The sequence below is a fragment of the Herpailurus yagouaroundi genome, unplaced genomic scaffold (assembly GCF_014898765.1).
Source record: "Herpailurus yagouaroundi ecotype Mexico unplaced genomic scaffold, PumYag 246, whole genome shotgun sequence".
Classification (NCBI taxonomy): domain Eukaryota; kingdom Metazoa; phylum Chordata; class Mammalia; order Carnivora; family Felidae; genus Herpailurus; species Herpailurus yagouaroundi.
The window spans coordinates 2338275-2357483 of NW_024412463.1; the positions used below are offsets into that span (position 1 = coordinate 2338275).

Below are 19209 nucleotides of genomic sequence, written 5' to 3' on the forward strand. Positions count from 1 at the left end.
AGGCCCAGGCTCCCTGTAGTTGGGAGATGATCAGGCTGTCTTGGGACCTGGGTGAAAAATGCAGACTGGTGTCAGAAGCCCTTGGAAAAAAAGCACTCTGCCACTGACAGCCATGCAAGTCTCCTGGCCCCTTGCTGAGCCACAGAATGGGAATAACAACACCTTCTTGGCAAGGATTCTGTGAGGATTAAATAAGATGTTCTACCTGGTCTGTTGGCAGGTATTTATAAGCTCTGCGATATGGCCCCTAAAGAAGACCCATGGAAGAGTAAGAGGGAAGGGTGAGAAAGGGGACAGAGGCCAGGCCAAAGCATCCTCTCTAATAACCAAGAATAGGATCCTGTTTCCCTCCGCGGTTCACGAGGAAGTAGGTTCCTTTGATCGGCATGGCTGCTCTGGCCAGTTGTTAGTAATATGGAGGTGGATGGCAAGAGAGGCAGCCATGTTTAGAGTTACCTCGGTGACACCTACCTCCCCCCCCCCCCCGCAAAGCCAAGGAGAGCAGCCTCTGGTCCTGGAATCATTGCCCCATTGTGTGGTCTTTTATGAGGCTACAGCTGAAGACCTACACAGCGATGTTGCATTTTTACAACACTAGGCATAAAGCGGTGAATCCTTCCACTGGTGCTGTGGATTAGATGATCATTGAAGACAGGGATTGGAAGTGCTTCCCTTATTAATCAACACTGATAATTAACGTGCAAGCACATGGTATCGACAGATAAAGTGCAAAAACACAGACGGGAGAATGTGTCATCTCGCCAAATTATACAACTAACGTCCAGCCTCCTGAAAGCTCAGGCACGCGTCTCTAAGGGGGATGGAAGTAGATGGGAAGACCTGCGTGCACCTGTGTCATGCAGCTGACGGGACTCCGGGAATGGCCCAAGGTGCGGGCAGTCTGCTGGCTCTACGATGAAAACACTGATGTCCCTCCCAACCACAGTCGAAACTGCTACCACCTTATCCCCTTTTCCACGTTTCCCGTGATTACGCATCCGCTTACAGTCTAGGGAACGACGACTTGGGACTTTCTCGAAGCTACGCTGCCCTAGGAGAAAGGACTCACCAACTGTAGAAACTCAAGCCTGAGCTGGGTTTGCCCCTTCCGCCCAGTCCTTTTCTCCAATTCAGCAGAATTTTCTTCTGATTTCATGCAGCTACGTTGCACCTCTCCTGGCGAGCAACCACACGGCTTCTAAGGTAGCAACCACAGGCAAGAAAGCATTCTAAACAAACCACGGCTTGCTTCCTTGTCGTCCTGCCATTTCATCACGCCTGGACCCCAAACCTCTGCTGAGAGGCATCAGCCACAAAGCAAGCGTTGCAAAATTCGTTGTTGCCAAAACAGAAGCAAAAGAAAGGCGCCGGTTGCTACATCCAGTGGAGATTCGGGAAAGAAATGGCGCTCCAAACCCACAAATGAGCCTGTGACCGCCAATGAGATGATAAAATAAATACTTAATTGTTCGGGAAGCCATTTTTCTCTCTGGGGGTTGAAGGAATTAACCAAACACTTAAGACATTTGAGTGCGTTTCTCCTTGCTGATGTGTGAGAGTTGGGATGGAGGCCGGGGAGACGGGTTAGCAGGTGGAATCCCGGAGAGGCAGGAAGCCCCTCCATCCTGGGCCACTTTCCTCATGACACACAATGGCCTAACCCAGCCCCAGGGGGACACCCCTACATACATCCACACATTTCCAAAGCCCAGAAGCCCGTGTCCCGTAAGGAGGCACCCTCCCCCTTCACACTCCCCCCCTCCACGATACCTTCCCATCATTTGGCACGTTTTGTCTTTAAATCCACCCCCAAAAGATTTCCCACCACATCTGCCTCCCTCTAGCCCGCAGCCTGGGTTAGCGTAAGATTTGACTGACCTACAGACCGACCGCCTGGGGGCGTAGGCCTGGCCCCAGGTTCATGGGCAAGCCCTCACCATGGGACCCAGCCCTGGGCAAGCCCACCTGCCTTGGAGAGGGAGAGGGCAAGCGCAGGGCCAAGAACCCTCCACCTTCCTGGTTCAGCCAAGGGCCTGTGGGGCGAGGAACAGCAGGATAAATCAGGGACGCTCCCCACCCCCCCCGCCCCGGACCATTCAGTCTACTCCTTCCAGAATCAAAAAAACTACTAGCTTTTGGAAAGAAATTTCACCAGGTCGGGCCAAACCCAGTCCTGAATGTCTCCGGGTGAGATTCACAGGTCTGGTATGGGGAACTTGTTGCTGTCAACACAAAGGCTGTCCGAGGGACCAGAAAGGACTGTGTGTGTGTGACGTTATTCCAGGTGTCCCTAAGACACATGTGGATGGAACTCCAACTCCTGACTCATCCCCTTATCAAACCTGTCACCTCCAGGTCCAGCCATGAACTCAGTTGTGTCCCCAAAATGGCTATGTTGTGGCGCTAACCCTCGACATGATGGTATCCGGACATGGGGCCTTTGGGGGTGACCAGAGTCGATGAGGTGATCAGGGTGGGGCCCCCATGATGGGATTAGTGCCCTCATCAGAAGAGATGCCAGAGAATTCGTGCGCTCGCCCTCCGCCCTGTGCCGGCCCAGTGAGAAGGTGCCCGTCCCAAGAGGGTTCTCCCCAGAACCCCACCTCGCTGGCTTCCCGATCGCGGACGTCCAGACTCTAAACGGTGAGAAAATTAATGGCAGCCGAGCTCAGATACGCCCACAAGCCCTGTTCTGCCAGAGCACCTGCCTCTCTGATGTCTCCATTTACGCTCACACGGCAGGCATCCGCCAGCGAAGCGGCCAAGGTTAAGTGACTTGCCCGAGGTCAAAGGACTTTTCCAAGGCCACATGGCTGGTCCGCAGCAGGATTTGAACAAGGAGCAGACGCTGATGCTACGGCCCCAACGTTCCCACTACCACCACACCTTTATGCGGTCTGGGTCTGGGGCCGGGAGACCCCCTCTCCTTGCCGCATGCGTCGGAACCCATCTCTCTGTCCACACCCAGCCTCAACTGCTGCCTGGTTTCCTCCAGCCCAGAGCCCCTTCTCCCTGCTCCGCCCTCCACTGACCTCACAAAGGCAGCCTTCCCACGTCTGGCAAGGTCGGAGGAGTCTCTGAGGGCGGGGGCCACGGACCTGTCAGTGCAGGGGCTGAGCACAGCGGTGAGGGGCGCACGCCCTCGGGGCAGACTCGCGGGGAAACAGTGCTGGGGGCCAGAGGGCGTGGGTCCCAATCTCAGCCTGCCACGTCCTGCCATGGGCTGGAGGCAGGCCCTGGCACGTCCTGCGAATCTCTGGGAATCAACGAGTCACCACGTGACAGGTGCTTCCGACAGCGTGTGGCCCATCACGAGCACTCGAGCTTCAGTTCCTTCGTCCGCAACGTGGGAAGGACAACGTGTAACCTGGCAAGGGGTTGTGCGTGAATACAACCGGCTCCGGGTCAGGCCGCGAAAAAGTGTGCTCGCGCCGTTCCTCTCCCCGTCGTTAACGTGTGTTTTCACCGGCCACGTGGAGAACATTTGGTTAACAGGCTGAACTGACTGGACGGCCACCCTCTTTCCCCAGAGCACTTTCACCTCCGCAGCTATTTCTGCATTTTCAGAGTGGGCGGGTCTGAGGTCAGCCGTGCTCTCAGAGATGCCTTCTCACATCCTGCCGAGAGGGGCCCCTCCCAGGCCACCCTGCACAGAGTGCTGGCTGCCCTGGGCCAGCGGCGTGCAGATGCATAAGAGCCCTCTGAGTCACCCACGCTCCGCAAGCCAGAGGCCTCCGGAAGCCAGCCCCAGCATCAATCAGGTGCCGCGTGGCACCCAGCCGCCCAGACATCTTACCGGCAAGACCTCGGAGCTTACGAGAAAAAGTGCCACGCTGCACCGCACTGTCCCCAGCTCTCAGGATGAGTAAACACGGCAGTTCTGGGGCTCTGGTTCCGAGTCAGAAGCCAAGGTGCTGACGGGGCGGAGGGTGTCGTGGGCGGTGGGGAGGGCAGGCCGGCGTGCCGCCAAGATGGGAATTCTTTCGCGGTTCTCCTCGGGCAGCCAGTGCCTGCTTCTCCGGATGCAAATCGGAACAAAGACTGGACCCTGGGATACCCTAGCTTTTAGGATTCCACAGTAAAAATCACCCATGTACTTTTTGAGGGAAAACGGCTTGAGCTAACAATGCTGCTCACTCTAGTTAAGCTGGGGGGAGGAGATTTAAGAAGCCGAGAGTAGCCTGGCTCCCTCGTAGGACCGCAAGGCCAAGCCCAGGGCGCATGTCTAAAAAGCGACACGGTATTAGCACATCACAAGCCTTAAAACAGAGCTGAGGCCCGGGGCTCAGACGGCGCTGGTGGCTTCCCCGGGCAGGACAGGGGGCCTCCCAGCTCGCTCCTGGTGACAGTATGATCCCGCAAAAGAGAAAAGCGTAAGCTCACGTCCCACAAAACCACCAGCAACCTGTTTCTAGACCTAAAGGAACCCAAGCCTTCTCGTGCTGTCGATCTGATCCCGGCTTTGGGTGGCCATCTGGGTGGCAGGGCACAAAAGGCAGCCTTCCTCTCCAAGTCACGTATAACCAGCTAAGCCTCCACAGTCAGGGGCCCGTCTGATGGGAACTCCAGGGGATCCCAGAGGGTGACGGGTGAGTGGCTGCCGGACCACACCATGCCCAGTAGGTGCCTGGATGCTGTGGACACCCACCGGATTCCACTCGGATGGACTCTCTCCCGCCAGCACTCACACACTCCTGGGACCTAGGGGTTCCCCCTCAGCCCCGGGGAAGTCCACACCTTTAAAATCAAAGAAAATACGCTTCTCTGCCTCATCCTCTAGTCGCCTCCATCTTCCTTCCTACGCTTCAACCATGGCAAGCAGGCTTACACCCCAGGGCCTTTGCACTTCCCACTCTTGCTACCTGGGATGCTCTTTCATTAGATATTTACAAGGCTCTCTCACTGAGTATTGCTCGGCAATCAAAAAGAATGAAATCTTGCCATCCGCCATTATGTAGATGGAACTAGAGGGTACTGTGCTAAGCGAAATTGGTCAGAGAAAGACAAATACCGTATGACCTCACTCACACGAGGACTTTAAGACACAGAACGGATGAACGTAAGGGAAGGGAAGCAAAAATAATATCAGAACAGGGAGGGGGACAACACAGAAGAGACTCTTAAATATGGAGGACCGACAGAGGGTTACTGGAGGGATTGCGGGAGGGGGGAATGGGCTCAATGGGGGAGGGGCACTAAGGAATCTACTCCTGAAATCACTGTTGCACTAGACGCTAACTAACTTGGCCATAAATTAAAAAAATAAATTAAAAAAGAAAGGCTCTCTCTCCTTGAGCTCTCTGCCTAATGTCTCCTCCTCTGGGATCCTTCCCTTGCTAGAGGAGCAGGCCTCCGTGCTACCCCCTCTCTCTCTTCCCACCCCTCTTGTATCATCTTTTCTCACAGCATTTAGTGCTACTTGGTTCTTGCATTTGTGTTTGGACCGTGAGCTCGATGAGGGCAGGGACTTGGAGCCTTTCTGTGCAAACAGTGTCCCCAGCAGTGACGATCCATAGCCGCTGGATGAACGAACCATTAAGTGAAAAAAGGAATAAATGAACGTGTAAGCCACGGCTCTGAGTATTGGCGACCCAGCGCTGACTTCACTGTGGCAAAACATGGCGTATCGTCATGCTTGCCTCAGAGCAGGTCCCGAAAGAAGCGGTGAGAAATCACGCTTTGCCGTCCTCAGGGAGAAGCCAGGGCCTCCGAGCTTTGGTCATGCCGTCACCCACCCGGCTCCCTCTGACTAGCGAATGCCGGCTCAAGAGGTTCACGAGGCCCACGCCCCTCCCCAACTACCAAGCGTTGCACACAGCAAGCCTGAAAGAACCATGACACAAACGCGGTCGAGACGAGCACTGGGGGATCTGGAACCCCAAACCTCTGCTTTCCACTGAGTGCAACTTAAAGAGTGAGAAGCTGTGTCTCCACCTGTGAACATCTCTATCCTGAGCCCATTTGTTCTGCCGACTGGAACGTGGCTAGAAAGCGCCCATGCAAAGACCTTTGCAGGAGGCAGGTTCTAAGCACAGCACGTCTGCAGGAAACCAGAGACACTTAGAAAGGGCTTTGCAACGAATGCCCTCCATCTTCCTGACCCGGAGCATCCACTGAGGCAGCTGAGCGTTGAGGGGGCGGGCAGGCTTCAGGGCCATCGTGAGCTCGCGAGGCACATCCCACCCCGTGTGGCAGCGTCAGTGGCTGGGAATGACAGCGAATCCCCGTGTGAGGCAGTTCTGTCTCTACTTCTGTTACGAAGGATGGTCTTGAGCGGGTTTTAGGAAAAAAAAAAAAACCCACAAAAATTCAAGACTGTACAATGTCCATTTGTCCCTGTTGGCGCTTGAGATTCAATGGTCTCAAGTTGATGGAGAGATCTTGTGGAGTCTGACAAGCGGACCCTAACATGTCCACAGACAAACAAAAATCCCCAAAGAGCCAAGAAGCAGCCAATAGAAGCCAAGACACCCATGGAGAACGACAGGCCGGTGACTGACCCTACCAGAAACCAAGACTGTGTACGAAAAGCTGCTATAACTCTTCTGTGGAACAAAGCCAAGAGACCAGGAAGAAGCCCACGCGTCCGTGGACATGATATTTACGACACTGCTGGATTACAGGCCGGTGGGGAGGGGGTCGACTCCTCCACAGATGGTCTGGGCCCACCGGTCATCCCGACGGAAAACAACGAAATTAGAACCTTACCTGATGCTGGACACACAGTCAATTCCAGGTGGATTGCAAACTTCAGTGTGAAAGGTGAGACTGTGACATATTGGGAAATGACACAGGAGAAGCTCTTTAAGAGACTGATGGGTAGAAGAAGGTTTCCTGAGCCAGTACTTCAGACTCGAGGAGCATCTGACTCACCTGGAGGCCTTGTCAAGGGCAGATTTCTGGGCCCCACCCTAGTGTTTCTGGAATTTGCATTTCTAATAAGCTCCCAAGTGACACCTAGGCCGCCAGTCCCTGTGACACATTTTGGGTAGAACCACCCGAGGCTCCACGCGCACAGTTCAAACCTCTCGGAAAATAAATTTACATGAAAAGTTTCTGTTCGTCAAAAGGTATCGTTTCACACGTACAAGCCATGCAAAACCACTTACGAGTCTCCCAGTGTCAAATGTTGGGAGCATGTGGGGCCTGTCTGATGCCGATGGGGCTGTCAACTGGTTCAACCCCTTTGGGAGACAGTCTGGCATTGTCTGTCTCCTCAAGTGGCAGATGTGCATGCCCAGTGGCCTAGCAATCCCCCCTGGAGGGATAACCCTATGGGAACTCCTGTATGTGCGCCAGGAGACAGAGCAAGAATATTCCAGAAGGCGTCGTCTATACCAAGCAAAGCGGAGAAACCTAGAAACGACCAAATGTCCATTGTTGGGATGGATGCATGAACTCTGTGACCGAAGACTGCACAGCAGAGAAAAGGAAAGGATTACAGCTACGGATGGAACAGCCCATCAGAGGCACACGGGGCTTCGATCGGCAAAACCGGCCCGTGTGCAAACCATGTCGCTTCTGGAACGCAGAGAGAGAGCAAAGGGGGGAAAGAGGACAGGGACGTGGGCGGAGGAAAGAAACAAAAACACACGTCAAACCACCACCGCGTGCGGGCCCTGCCCTGGATCCAGAGTCAAACGAGCTATAAAGAAAAAAAGAAAGAAAAAAGAAAAAAAATTGGGCACTTACGAGGCAAGTGAAAATTTGAGCATGGGCTTTGATACTGAAGAATTAGAAATTTTTAGCCGTGATAGTGAAAATCAGAGCAAAGTTTTTTAAAGAGCCATCTTGTCGAGAAACCTAACGGAAAGACTGGCAGATGAAAACGATTTTAAAAACAGAAGAGCTAAAAGGCAGTGCTTATGTTCTTTTTCTTTAAACTCGAGGTGGGGACACGATATTTGTATTGTTATTTTAGATCTTCCATATATGTAATAAAAGCAACTTGGTAGGGGAAGGAAGAGAGGGAGAGAGAGAACGGAAGAAGGGAAGAAGGAGAGGGGAGGAAGGAAGGGGGGCAGGGGGAAAGGGAATGGAGACAAGGAAGAAGGAAGACAGCGGAGCCCGGTTCCCTGCGTGTCTACCACGTAAGAACTAGCAAGGAGCAGCAGTCAGCAGTGACCCTTCAGGGGACTGGCCTCTAGCACACCAGGGGCAGGAGAACGTCGCTTCCTCCGAAACACCTTCACAGCCAGTCTCACCATGTGAAACACAATTCTGTGCACTTATCATCCCTACTCTCCCTTAGGCTGCAAGATCCACAGCACAGGGACCCCCCTCATCCACCCAGCGCCTGCCCATTTACCTGTCTGGCCGCAGGTGTCGATGCGTAATGCTGGTGACCGCCACATCGTGTCCTAAGACATCTACGCACGCTGACCAATCAGTGTTCACGAGTCCCCATGAATAGGTGGCAATTATTATTCCCCTTTGGTAGTTCACTGACAGCCCGGGGAGTGGGGGTGGGGGGGGGGTGCTGCTGGAGGACTTACTCAGAGCCAAAGAGACAGCAGGTGGCCGAGCCACGATTTAAATGCAGGCGGGTGACGCCAGGGCACAAACTCGAAACCACTCTACCCTGTACCTCTGCGTCGCCCAGAAACGTTGGTTTAATGGCAAAGACAGAGCTTTTTGTTCGGGCCTAAAATGATCAGAGTTAACCCTGAAGTCCGAGGAGGACCTGATTGGGCCAACTTCTTTTTCTTGCCCCTACTAGCTCCCGGGCACACACTCCCCCCTGTGCACACACAAACTACACTCACCTTATCACAAACCACAAGTGAGTCTGCTGAGCCGATACCCTGTGACTTGTTTTCAGCTTGGTACACAGTAGGCGCTCAGCAGATGTGTTGAGTGCAAACAGATCCAAGGGCCAACGGCTCGGGCCAGGATGCCGAACTTCCCAGAACACAAGCCAGAGGCGCCAATGTCCGCGTGAAGATGCCCCATCCCAGTTCTCCTTAAGAGACCCACTGGTATGAAAAGCCCCTCCTGGAAATCTGAAGCACCCACCGGGGGAAATTCCATCACCCACCGATCTTAGCGGTCATTCCCACCTCAGCAAGGAGGACTTTAAACAGATCGCTCTTACTTCTGTCCCTCTGCCAACACCAGCCACAAGGGGTTGGCGGGGAGGGACCCTGAAAGGCAGGAAACTCCCTCAGAGCAGCAAGTGCCCCAGGGCAGTGATCTAGAGTTGGAATTTAGGAAACTTTTTCCAGGGTGGTCTGGCCACAGTCAAGGGCCAAGAGGCCACCTTGAGGTGAGCCCCAGGCCCCGTGCACCCAGCAGCCGGAGTGGGGTCAGGGGAGGGCCCAGTGAGTACAGGGGTGCAACTGTAGGTGGGGCCGAAGACCGTCCCTAGAATCTTCTCTCTGATCAGAACAGGACACCGGGGGGGGGGGGGGGCGGGGCCCCATCTCTGATCGGGGCCAGGGGTCAGCAGGAGAAGGGAGCCCCAGTCCCTGGGCTGAGGCATGCATTTCTCAGAAGCCTGGCAGTCTGGAGAACACAGGGCTGGTTTCTGTTTTCCGCCCCCAGAAACGCCTGGAACCACAGCGGGAGGGAGGCCCTGCTGGCCGGGCCGGGAGAGCCCTGGCAGGCCCCGGGATGCAAACACTGGGCTGTTTACAGAGGGAAGCCCGGGCCAGCTCGGATGCCCATCGCGGGCATCCCCGGCCACCTCGCTCCCGGCCGGCCGGGCCCGGGGACGCTATCTTAGGGAGGAGCGGGGAGCTGGCAGGCGGCCCCGCAGAGGGAAGAGGGGCACGTGTGCCAGCTGGGCCGGCCTCTTGGCATGGGAAGGGAGCCGCGTCGCGGGTCTCCCTGCAGAAGGAGCGATCTGGAGCCCAGCGCGAGCCCACGCCAAGGACAACAGAATAACAGGGGAGCCGGAGGGCCGCGCTGAAGCTACTGAACACTCTCTCCCCGGGCAGCCTGCTCCGGGCTTTTTGCACAATCGTTTCCATGGCACTTGCTCTTGCTGTCACAACAGCTGCAGGATGGCCCGGCGCTGGGCAGCGCGGCTGGCTGGAGGCGAGAAATCGATTTTCTAGTGGGCCCCGCGGCCAGCGCATTTTTGAAGGCCTGCCCCAGCCTGGCCTCCGGGCCCTGCCTCCGTCAAGTCCGCTGGGCCGTCGGAGGCCTGGAGAGCGGGGCGTTGAGAGGGAACCCAGGGACCCGCCAGAGCCTCCCCGCGCTGCACGGTCCCAGCGGGACGTTCAAGGCCGAGGCACTTGTGCTTGGGGAAACTCCGGGCCGTATCAGGCCAGACGACTAAAACGTCCCCTCGCTCATCCTAGGTCTGGTTGAAGTACTGCTGTAGGGGCAGTTTTTGCTGCCCATTTTGCTCTCGGATACTCGCTCAATTCCACACATCTTATGTGCAGGGGGCTGGGTGAGGCTCTGAGCAAACGGGGACATGAGCAAACGTCAGGGACCTACCGTGTGCGAAGCCATCCCAGGCGCAGTTGCGGGTACAGACAAGTCGAGATGTTAGTACTTCCCACCCAGAGACTTGGACTTGAGGGAGAAAAAATGCACAGAAACACCTGAGAGGTGTATGTGGTGAAACACGCCTGCCAGGGACCCTGTGTGTCTCCGGGACTCAGAGAAAGAGAAGCGTGCCCCCCGCCACCCCCTTCAGCAGCTGCAGAGAGAAGACAGCTCGTCAGAGCCTTGAAATACTGGTCAGACTCCAAAAGGCACAAGAGGGAGGGGACGGCGTTCCAGGCGGAGGTTACGGTGTAGGCATGAGTTTAGAGGCAAGAAAGTCTCCGCAGAGCTTTGTGTCATCCTTCACTCAAAGCCGAGAGGGACAACTGTGCATCCAGATGGTGAGACGTACCCCTAAGCAGAACTGAAAGCTTTGGGGGCGCCTGGGTGGCTCAGTCGGTTAAGCATCCGACTTCGGCTCAGGTCATGATCTCGCAGTTCTAGGGCTGAAGCCCCGCGTTGGGCTCGGTGCTGACAGCTCAGAGCCTGGAGCCTGTTTCGGATTCTGTGTCTCCCTCTTGCCCTCCCCTGCTCATGCTCTCTCTCTCTCTCTCTCTCTCTCAAAATAGTAAACATTAAAAAATATTTTTTTTTAAAAAAAAGAACTGAAAGCCTTCTACTTCTAAAACCCTGTTTTTTACACGAGCCTGGAGGATCGTTTCTAAGACCTGATTGTGTTCCCTTTTTTTTTTTTCCTCTTTGCAATTTTCTTAAGTAATATCTGCCTAGAGCAAAGAAGAAGAAAAAAATCCCTAAGTACAAAAACGCAAGCAGGAAGAGGTCTCCCCTCCATACCTGCCCCAAGCTGCTCAGGACCTCCTATGTGACTGTTCCTGGTTGACAGGCAGTTGGGTTGCCTCCGGGCGTCTGCCAGTACCCACAGGACAGCTACCCACACCCGCACCCCTCACTCAGCGGGCGTCCAGCGGACGGGCCAGGGGCCCCAAGACGAGGCTCCCTGTGGCGTCTGAGCAGACGGCTTCAACCCGGAACCGGGGAGAGGGTACTGAAGAAGGGCTGGCGGGGAGGATTTGGGGACGGGCCACTCCTCAGCCTGGCACAGATGGAGATGGTCGCAGGGAAGATGACGAGCAGACGGTTACTCCCTGCCAAGCGCCCACCACGTGGCTGACCCTGTTATGTGCGTCACTTAAACCGGCCACGCGTCAACCGTTGAAACCCGAAGCACTGTCACTCCTGAGCGGACGGTGAGCTCGCAGGTGTTCAGTCACTTGCCTAAGGCCACGCCCCCACGTTCCGTAGGCAGCTGTACGATAAGGGAGCGAGGGACCGAGTGGGGCGGGCACCTGATCCCGTGGGGCGGCCACATGGGGACGTCCAGGAGGCGGTCAGATTGGCGGCTCTGCGGCGAAAGCCGATTTTCTGGGGTCTCATCAGACAGAAGGGGTGAAAAACCCACGATAAATGCTCCGCTCTGTGTACGAACTTGGTCTAGAGGACCCTCTCGTGTCATCCCTATGCAGGCGCATCTCACAGCTCCTTCTCTGGGCCTCCAGTTTTGTGACCTGAGACAGACCCCACCCCCCTCCTCGGCCTGGGCTCCCAGCTGTGATTCGGAGATGGTAATTAGTCTCTGCCCTCCAAAGGCGCTCAGTACGCGCGAGAGAATGTTGCCATAATTATTTCCTGTACACCCCAGCCTCACACACACACACACCCCAACCTGCCACCCGCCAGCAGTCTCCCTTCCCTCCCAGAATCAAATCCAAGCCTCTCACTGTGGCCTCTGAGGCCCTGTGTGGTCTGGCTTCCTCTCAAAACCACCCTCTCAACTCCCTTCCTGGCCATGGCTGTCAGCCACACTAGACCTCTCTCTGCCCCCCGCCCCGCACAATCAGGCTTCCTCCCAGCGCTGGCCCTTTGCACATGCTGTTCTACCTGCCTGGAATTCTCTTCCACCACCTCCTCCTCTTCTGGGTCTCAGGTCAAGGCCACTTCCTCAAGCAGACTGTCCCTGACGGCCCCATCTGAAGTTCCTCCCTCCCCTACCATTACCTGGTTTATTTTATTCACAGCACTTAGCCCCATCTGAAATTCTCCTTATTTATTGGTTCATTTAAAAAAATTTTAATGCTTGTTTATTTTTGAGAGACAAACAGAGCACAAGTGGGGGAGGGACAGAGAGAGGGAGGGAGACACAGAATCGGAAGCAGGCTCCAGGCTCCGAGCTGTCAGCACAGAGCCCGACGCGGGGCTCGTGAGATCGTGACCTGAGCCGAAGTCGGACGCCCAACCAACTGAGCCACCCAGGCGCCCCACTGGTTCATTTCTGATCAGCATCTTCTTCTCTAGAGACTGTCAGAAGAGGGGCCTTTTCCGACAGATTCACTGCTGTGTCCCCAGCACCTGGCACAAAGCCCAGCACACAGTAGGATGGCAGCAGATGTCTTTTCAAAGAAGGAATAAATGAATGGGCAATCGGTTGACTAGAAGCAAACCAAGAAGGCAAATGCCCAACTGAGAGGTCTCCCGGCAGTTTCCTGAAGCAGCCAGCCCACCAGCCCCTGCTAAAGGAGGCTACACCCACCCTGCCAGCTCCCCTCCCCCATTGTTTGTGGGGCACTTGACAGTCTATAAATGGCTTTTCACACACGCCTCACCCAAGACCACAAGCAAGGAGGAGGCAAAGCAGGCTCCAAGTCAAGCTTCTCTGACTACAACTACTCATTGACATCTGACCCTGAAGCCACGGTCCTGGGCATTCACCAGGATAGCCAATGTCTAGGAGGTAAGTTCCACGAAGGCAGGGACTCCATCCGTTTCATGTACGACTGTGCCCGCAGGATCTAAAAAGCTCACTTGGCACAAGGGAAGCTTTCGGTAAATACTTGGGGAACGGATGAAGAAACCCCTAAGAACGTTCAAGATTACAACACCCAACCTCTTTCTGGAGCTCTTTTCCCACTGCCATCGTGCTTCATGTGCAGAGGACCCAAATCTGCTCTCCTGTCATCCAGAGGAACAGGTTTTATGGTTGGGAAGTGTAAATATTTAAAACTACATTTCCCAGACTCCTCTGCCGCTCAGCACGGTCACATGACAGGGCTCCAGCCAAGGAGGTGTCAGATGAAGGGACGTGTGAGATTTCCAGGTTATGCCCTTAAAGGGAAGGGGCATGCCTTTCCTCCTCCTTGGCCCCACCCTCTCCCCCATCCGGGAGCCAAACTGGACCCTGCAGATGGGGGCACCACCCTGAGAATGGCAGAAGGATAAGACGGAGGGAGCCTAGTCTTGGCACCTCGTGGCCAGTATACCAGCCCCAGACTGCTTATACCTGTGCTGTTACGTAAGAGAACAAGCATCTTCCCTGTTTAGGCTCCTGTTACTTTGTGTTCTGCTCACAGAGGTCCTGTACACCTAATCAATACGTAACTTTCTCCTGCCCTGCAAACTCCAACTCTTCTGAAGTCACACATCCAGACTCCCTAATGCTTCGAGGAGATCAGCCAGCTGGCATGCGAGAGCTGTTTTATGATTTCCCTTTCACACATGTAGGGATCAGACCCCTTAGTCTACATGCAGGAGGCTTTCCTCCCTGACACCTCAGAAGAAGCACACTGCTAAGCCAGAGAAAGAAAGGAGAGGAAGTCATATTATTTAGCTCCATCCAATGATGAGGACAAAAGGAACTACCCCCAAAAAGCCTATTAAAATCTTAAAACATCAATTATGTTTAAATCTGGGAGTTCATAATGGTACAAAACCCTAATTGACTGCCCCTGGAGGATGGTGAGGAACCAAGCCATTATTTTAAAAACTGGTAAATAAAGGGAAAGAATCAAGCATTCATCTTTCTTTTCCTATATGAATTATACCATTGTTGAGGAAGGGACGTCTCTCTTTATAGAAGTTTTCCAAACTAACAGAAGAGGAAGGGAAGACAGAATTAGACTAGAATATCGCCATTTTGCAATTACGGCACACCAGTGAACGAAGGGAGCCGGGCGCTGGCTGCCGACAGTTACTAACATCACCAAAAGAGAGGCACCCTCACCTCGTGCTTCCTGACAAAAGGGTCCACCACCACCTACAAAGCAGTCTTGGCCAAAACAGATGAACCTGAACCAATTAAGCCTCTAGAATCGACTGCCAACTTACAGGAAATAGAGAAGACAAGGGGACATGGGAATATAATCGGCAAAAGCCAGACTGAGATATTTCACAGGATAAGGAACCTGGTTTTGAAACAAAGAAATGGCAAAATAGTAGTAATTAATAATAATAATAATAATAATAATAATAATAATAAAGACCAGTTCTAAAGGGGAACCTCTCGATTAAAGCTGACTTAGAGGAACCAAGGAATCCCACTTACAATGTATGGGCCCGGTCTGAATCCTGATTCAGACAATCTGTAAAATAATGAGAACAAAGAAAAAACCCTGGATGATAGATATGAGACACCAGGAAGTTTCAAGACTGGATATTTCATGATATTAAGGAATTTTCACTGTTTCATATGTGCCAACAGTATTAAGAGTATTTTCAGAATCCTTTTCTTTTAGAGACACATAGTACGTATTCACACATGCAATGATATGGTTCTGCCGTCCAGGATTTTTGATGTCTAGGATTTGCTTCAAAACGCTACGAGGGCCACTTGGGTGGCTCAGTTGGTTAAGCGCCTGACTCCTGATATCGGCTCAGGTCATGTTCCCAGGGTTGTGAGATCGAGCCCCACTCCGGGCTTTGTGCTAGGCCTGGAGCCTGCTTGAGATTCTCTCCCCCGGCTCCTCCCCCGCTTGTGTGCCCACATGTTCTCTCTCTAATAAAAGATTTTTTAAAAATACTACTATGAAATAGGAGTGGGAGATGACCAGAGGTATGCAAGAAAGCAGATTAGCTGTGAGTTGATAACAGTTGAAGCTGAGTGGTGGGTACATGGTGCTACTCTATATTTGCATACATTTCATAATAGAAGGTTGTTTTAAAAAACATCTTAAACCCCGACAACAGAGAGGGAGAAGGAAGAAGGACAGAGGGAGCTAACACCTCCTAAGCCTCGCTATGTATCAAGGGCGGGGTCAGGCAGCCATGGGTGGGAGTGGCGCTTCCAGAAGAGAGATCACAAATTCAAATGCTGAACAGGTGCGGGAAGAAACACTGACTGAGTGAGGTGGGCCAGGTATAAGAGGAACAAGAACACAACCATGATGGCAAAAAACAACAGACACTCCATCCACCTTCAGGAGGCAGGAGGGAGGGGTGGGGGCTACGGACAAGGGCAAGTACGCGCTCTAAAGGAGGTGGTCTCTACATAAGGTCAGCCTTGACTTTGATTCCAGGTAGCCACCATGCAGAATGTGGGGCCCTGGGCAGCCGATTCTTGGGTTTTCCAAGGAAAGCCTGAAATCTGTATTTTTATGTGCAATCTCCCGGTTTTTAAACGTTGGCATCTAATCCAAATATTTTTTCAAATACTGAGCGGGCCAAGCAAAATATCTGCAGGCTAAATGGAGCCCATGGAACACCAGTTGGCCGTCCCTACTGCAAGTACTGAAGCAGACCACAACTCGATCCATCTGTAAGAAATGGAAAGGGTGCATTAATCAACTTTGGGTCAATTCTTTTTTAGGCATCCACTAAAGCGGAGAATTCAAAAGACACCATCAACTTCCAGAAATCTGTAAGAACCGGCTGCAGAACATTTCAAAGGCGTCGTCCACAGAGTTAGCTTATGCAACAGAACCTCCGCTCTGTCCAGAGTTTTGGAAACTAACAACCAGGGAGTGTCCTTTCCACTTTCCTGGGATGCTGGAACTAACAGGCTTCAAATGAAACCCATTTGTTGGTTTGCAGAATGCCTGGGACTTACGTCCAAACCACTTGCAACAGACGATCCCATCATAAAATCAAGTCGGGGTGCTTTGCGCTCATGGTAAAATGACCAGGAAGAGCTCCACTTGGGTTGCCTGGCCAGAGATCTGATTTCATGGCAGTTTAAAGGGATGACGCGCGAGGCAGATGTCATCCTGAAACCTGAAAGTGGCGGGATCGGTTGCTGAGGACCTGAGCAGACTCCTTTCCTGAATCGCAGCCCTCCGTTTGCTCGTGACTTTGCCCGGTGAAAGACTCCTGACATCCTGGATGGGCAAAACAGGCCCCAACCCTGCCTTTATAGGCAGTCTCAGCTTAACCAGATCCTCAGGTCAATAACAAATTAAAGAGGTGTCAAGAATGTGGTGGAGAAGGGCCAGGGAAATGGTTTCATCATTCCCGGAGAACAAAGCCCCTCTTTTTTCCTACAAGGGTGAAAAGTAAAAGAGACTGGGGCTAAAATAAACTCAGACAGGCCCCGGGCAAGACAAGAGTCCAGAACTATGCTGAAAGGCAACAAAAACAAGATGCATCCACGTGTCAAGTCTACAGCATGGAGTACAACCAGGGTTCTTTCCTAAAGGGTCCCCCCCGCCCCCGGGGCAAATAAAGCTCTACATTTACCTGAAATGGGTTTACCGATGGAGGAGAAGGTAGGGAGGAGAGAGGAAAATGTAGAGTCGAAAGAAGATTTGCTCAACGCCCACGCATCTAGCTCAGAGCCTCCAGTAACTGAATCGCTTTTCAAGTTCTATTTTTCGGGAGAGGAACGAATTAGGGCTAGAGCTGATACTGTGAAGTCTTGTATTTCTCAATACAAAAGTCCTGGACTATCTTAGCTTAGGGCCTGGGACCAGTGAAGAGCCTCCACATCCCTGTGCTCACAACAGTCACCACGTTGCTTCATCATCCTGCAGGAAGCAAAGTCTGGGCATGCCCAGCGCACCGGCTAGGGAGGAAGTGAGCCTCAACACTTCTGCGCTCTGTGCTGGCGAGCAGGAAAGCAGAGAAGAGCGTTTCGAAGCGGGTTTGGGTGCTGACCTACCCACAAATCTTGTTTAACTGATCACCTTATTCCTGCACGAGGATAGCTGCTTGTTACCACAAGACAGTAACCTCACGCGGAGGTGGAAATGATGCCAGTGCAAATGACTCAGAACGGTTAAAAGCGCGGGTTCTGGGAGATGACTGTGGGGCCATGGGATCACACCAAGTGATGGCTCTCCTGGTCCTCTTGGCGGGCCCCTGCCTGATCTCTGTGGGTCAGACGCGGCTCTGGAACGCAGGCCGAGTGCACAGCCAGTCTGAGGACGGACTTTCTTGTGGTTTGGTAGCTTCTGACCCCGAAAGGCAAGAGCGCATTCCTTTGGAAACATCTGCGCTGCAGAATTTCAAAAAGATGGCTGAGCATTTCTGGGTCTGGAGTCAGCTGGAAGGTGGCCCCTTACATTTACATAAGCTGGCAACACAAAGTGCACATCATTTGGGATAAAAGGATGGCTAAGTGGCACGGCTGGAAATTTGAGGTTCTTGGAAGGTGGGAAAATATCCAGAGGGGCAAAATAAAGATACCTCATCGCGCCTCTACTGTGATGCTTCCTCTTCTGGGGGAGGTGCACAGACCTACGTTCGCTCTCCCTCTCGCTCTCCCTCTCGCTCTCTCTTCCTCTCGAGAGATCTTCCAACACTAGCTCGTGCAAATTTTGCGGGCTCGTCTCTAGGCAAGCAGTTTTCTGGACTTTAGAATTTTCTAGAAAGACTCTAAATGTCCTTTGCTGAATTAACAAGTAGTGGCCTAGCAAGGTAGTAAGGACCCAGGCCGACTCAGCCTGAGGGCTCTTTTTCAAAGGCCAGCACCGCAGCGACTACCTGCCTGGCTGTCCTAGCCTGTCGGGGCTGTGAGAACAAAAAACGCCAGTGGGTAGTTTACAAACAACAAATATTTCTCACAGTTCTGGAGGTCAAGAAGTTCAAGATCAAGCACGACCAGATTCGGCACACTTCCTCATAGACAGGCGCCTTCCTCTAGAAGCTCACGTGGCAGAAGGGAACTGCAGAGTTCTGGGAGGTCTTTTGTAAGAGCACCGATCCCTGGGACGCCTGGGTGGCTCGGTCACTTAAGCATCCGACTCTTGATTTCGGCTCAGGTCACGGCCTCGCGGTTCATGAGCTCTAACCCCTCATCGGGCTCTGTGCTGACAGCGTGGAGCCTCCTTGGGCTTCTCTCCCCACCCCCTCACTCTCTCTGCCCATCATCCACTTGTGATCTCTCTCACTCTCTCTAAAATAAATATATAAACAAAAAAAAGAGCACCAATCCCATTTAGGAGGCTCCGCCCTCATGACCTAAGCACCTCCCAGGGCCACACCTCCTCATAGCATCACCCTGGGGGTTAGGCTTCAACATATAAATTTTGTGGGGGCCCAAACATTCTGACCATAGCAATGGCCCAGGGTTGATGATGATGACGGTGGTGGTGGTGGTGGTGGTGGGAAAGTATATTGATAACTACAGCACTTACCACGCACACTAGGCACCGGCCAAAGTGCCTTCCTCACGAGGAGGCTCCCTTTTCCATTCTTACAATAACCCTCAGAGTTGGGGCCGTTACCATCAGTTACTTGCCTGAGGTCACAGAAGGGTGAAGTGGCAAGGCCAGTAAGAAAGGCAGGCAGGGCAACCCCAGAAACGCTCCAGCCGAAAGGCCCCTAAATCACGGCTGGACCCTCAGACCGGACCTCCCATTCCTGAGAACCAGCCTCTGACATACCCACCCCTATGCACGGCAAGCGACAGGTGCACAACCCTCCGGCCCCCCCCCTCCCCGCCCAATCCTTGGGAGACCTGGGGGGTCCATCTGCTACATTTTGTAG

General features: G+C 53.3%; 1 protein-coding gene across 8 annotated transcripts in view; it reads right to left on the minus strand.

Moving 5' to 3' along the window:
• The window catches only part of NFATC2 (nuclear factor of activated T cells 2), a 155895-nt gene that overhangs the window by 10460 nt on the left and 126226 nt on the right, over window positions 1–19209 (minus strand). Inside the window, exon 10 of one of the 8 annotated variants that reach the window (XM_040459814.1) lies at window positions 15262–16040. The exons of the other annotated variants lie outside the window; for them this stretch is intronic. Within the exon in view, the coding sequence (XP_040315748.1) occupies window positions 16003–16040 (38 nt within the window). The 3' untranslated portion in view covers window positions 15262–16002. Of the gene's footprint in view, window positions 1–15261; window positions 16041–19209 lie in introns of those variants that run through there. 8 annotated transcript variants of the gene reach the window in all.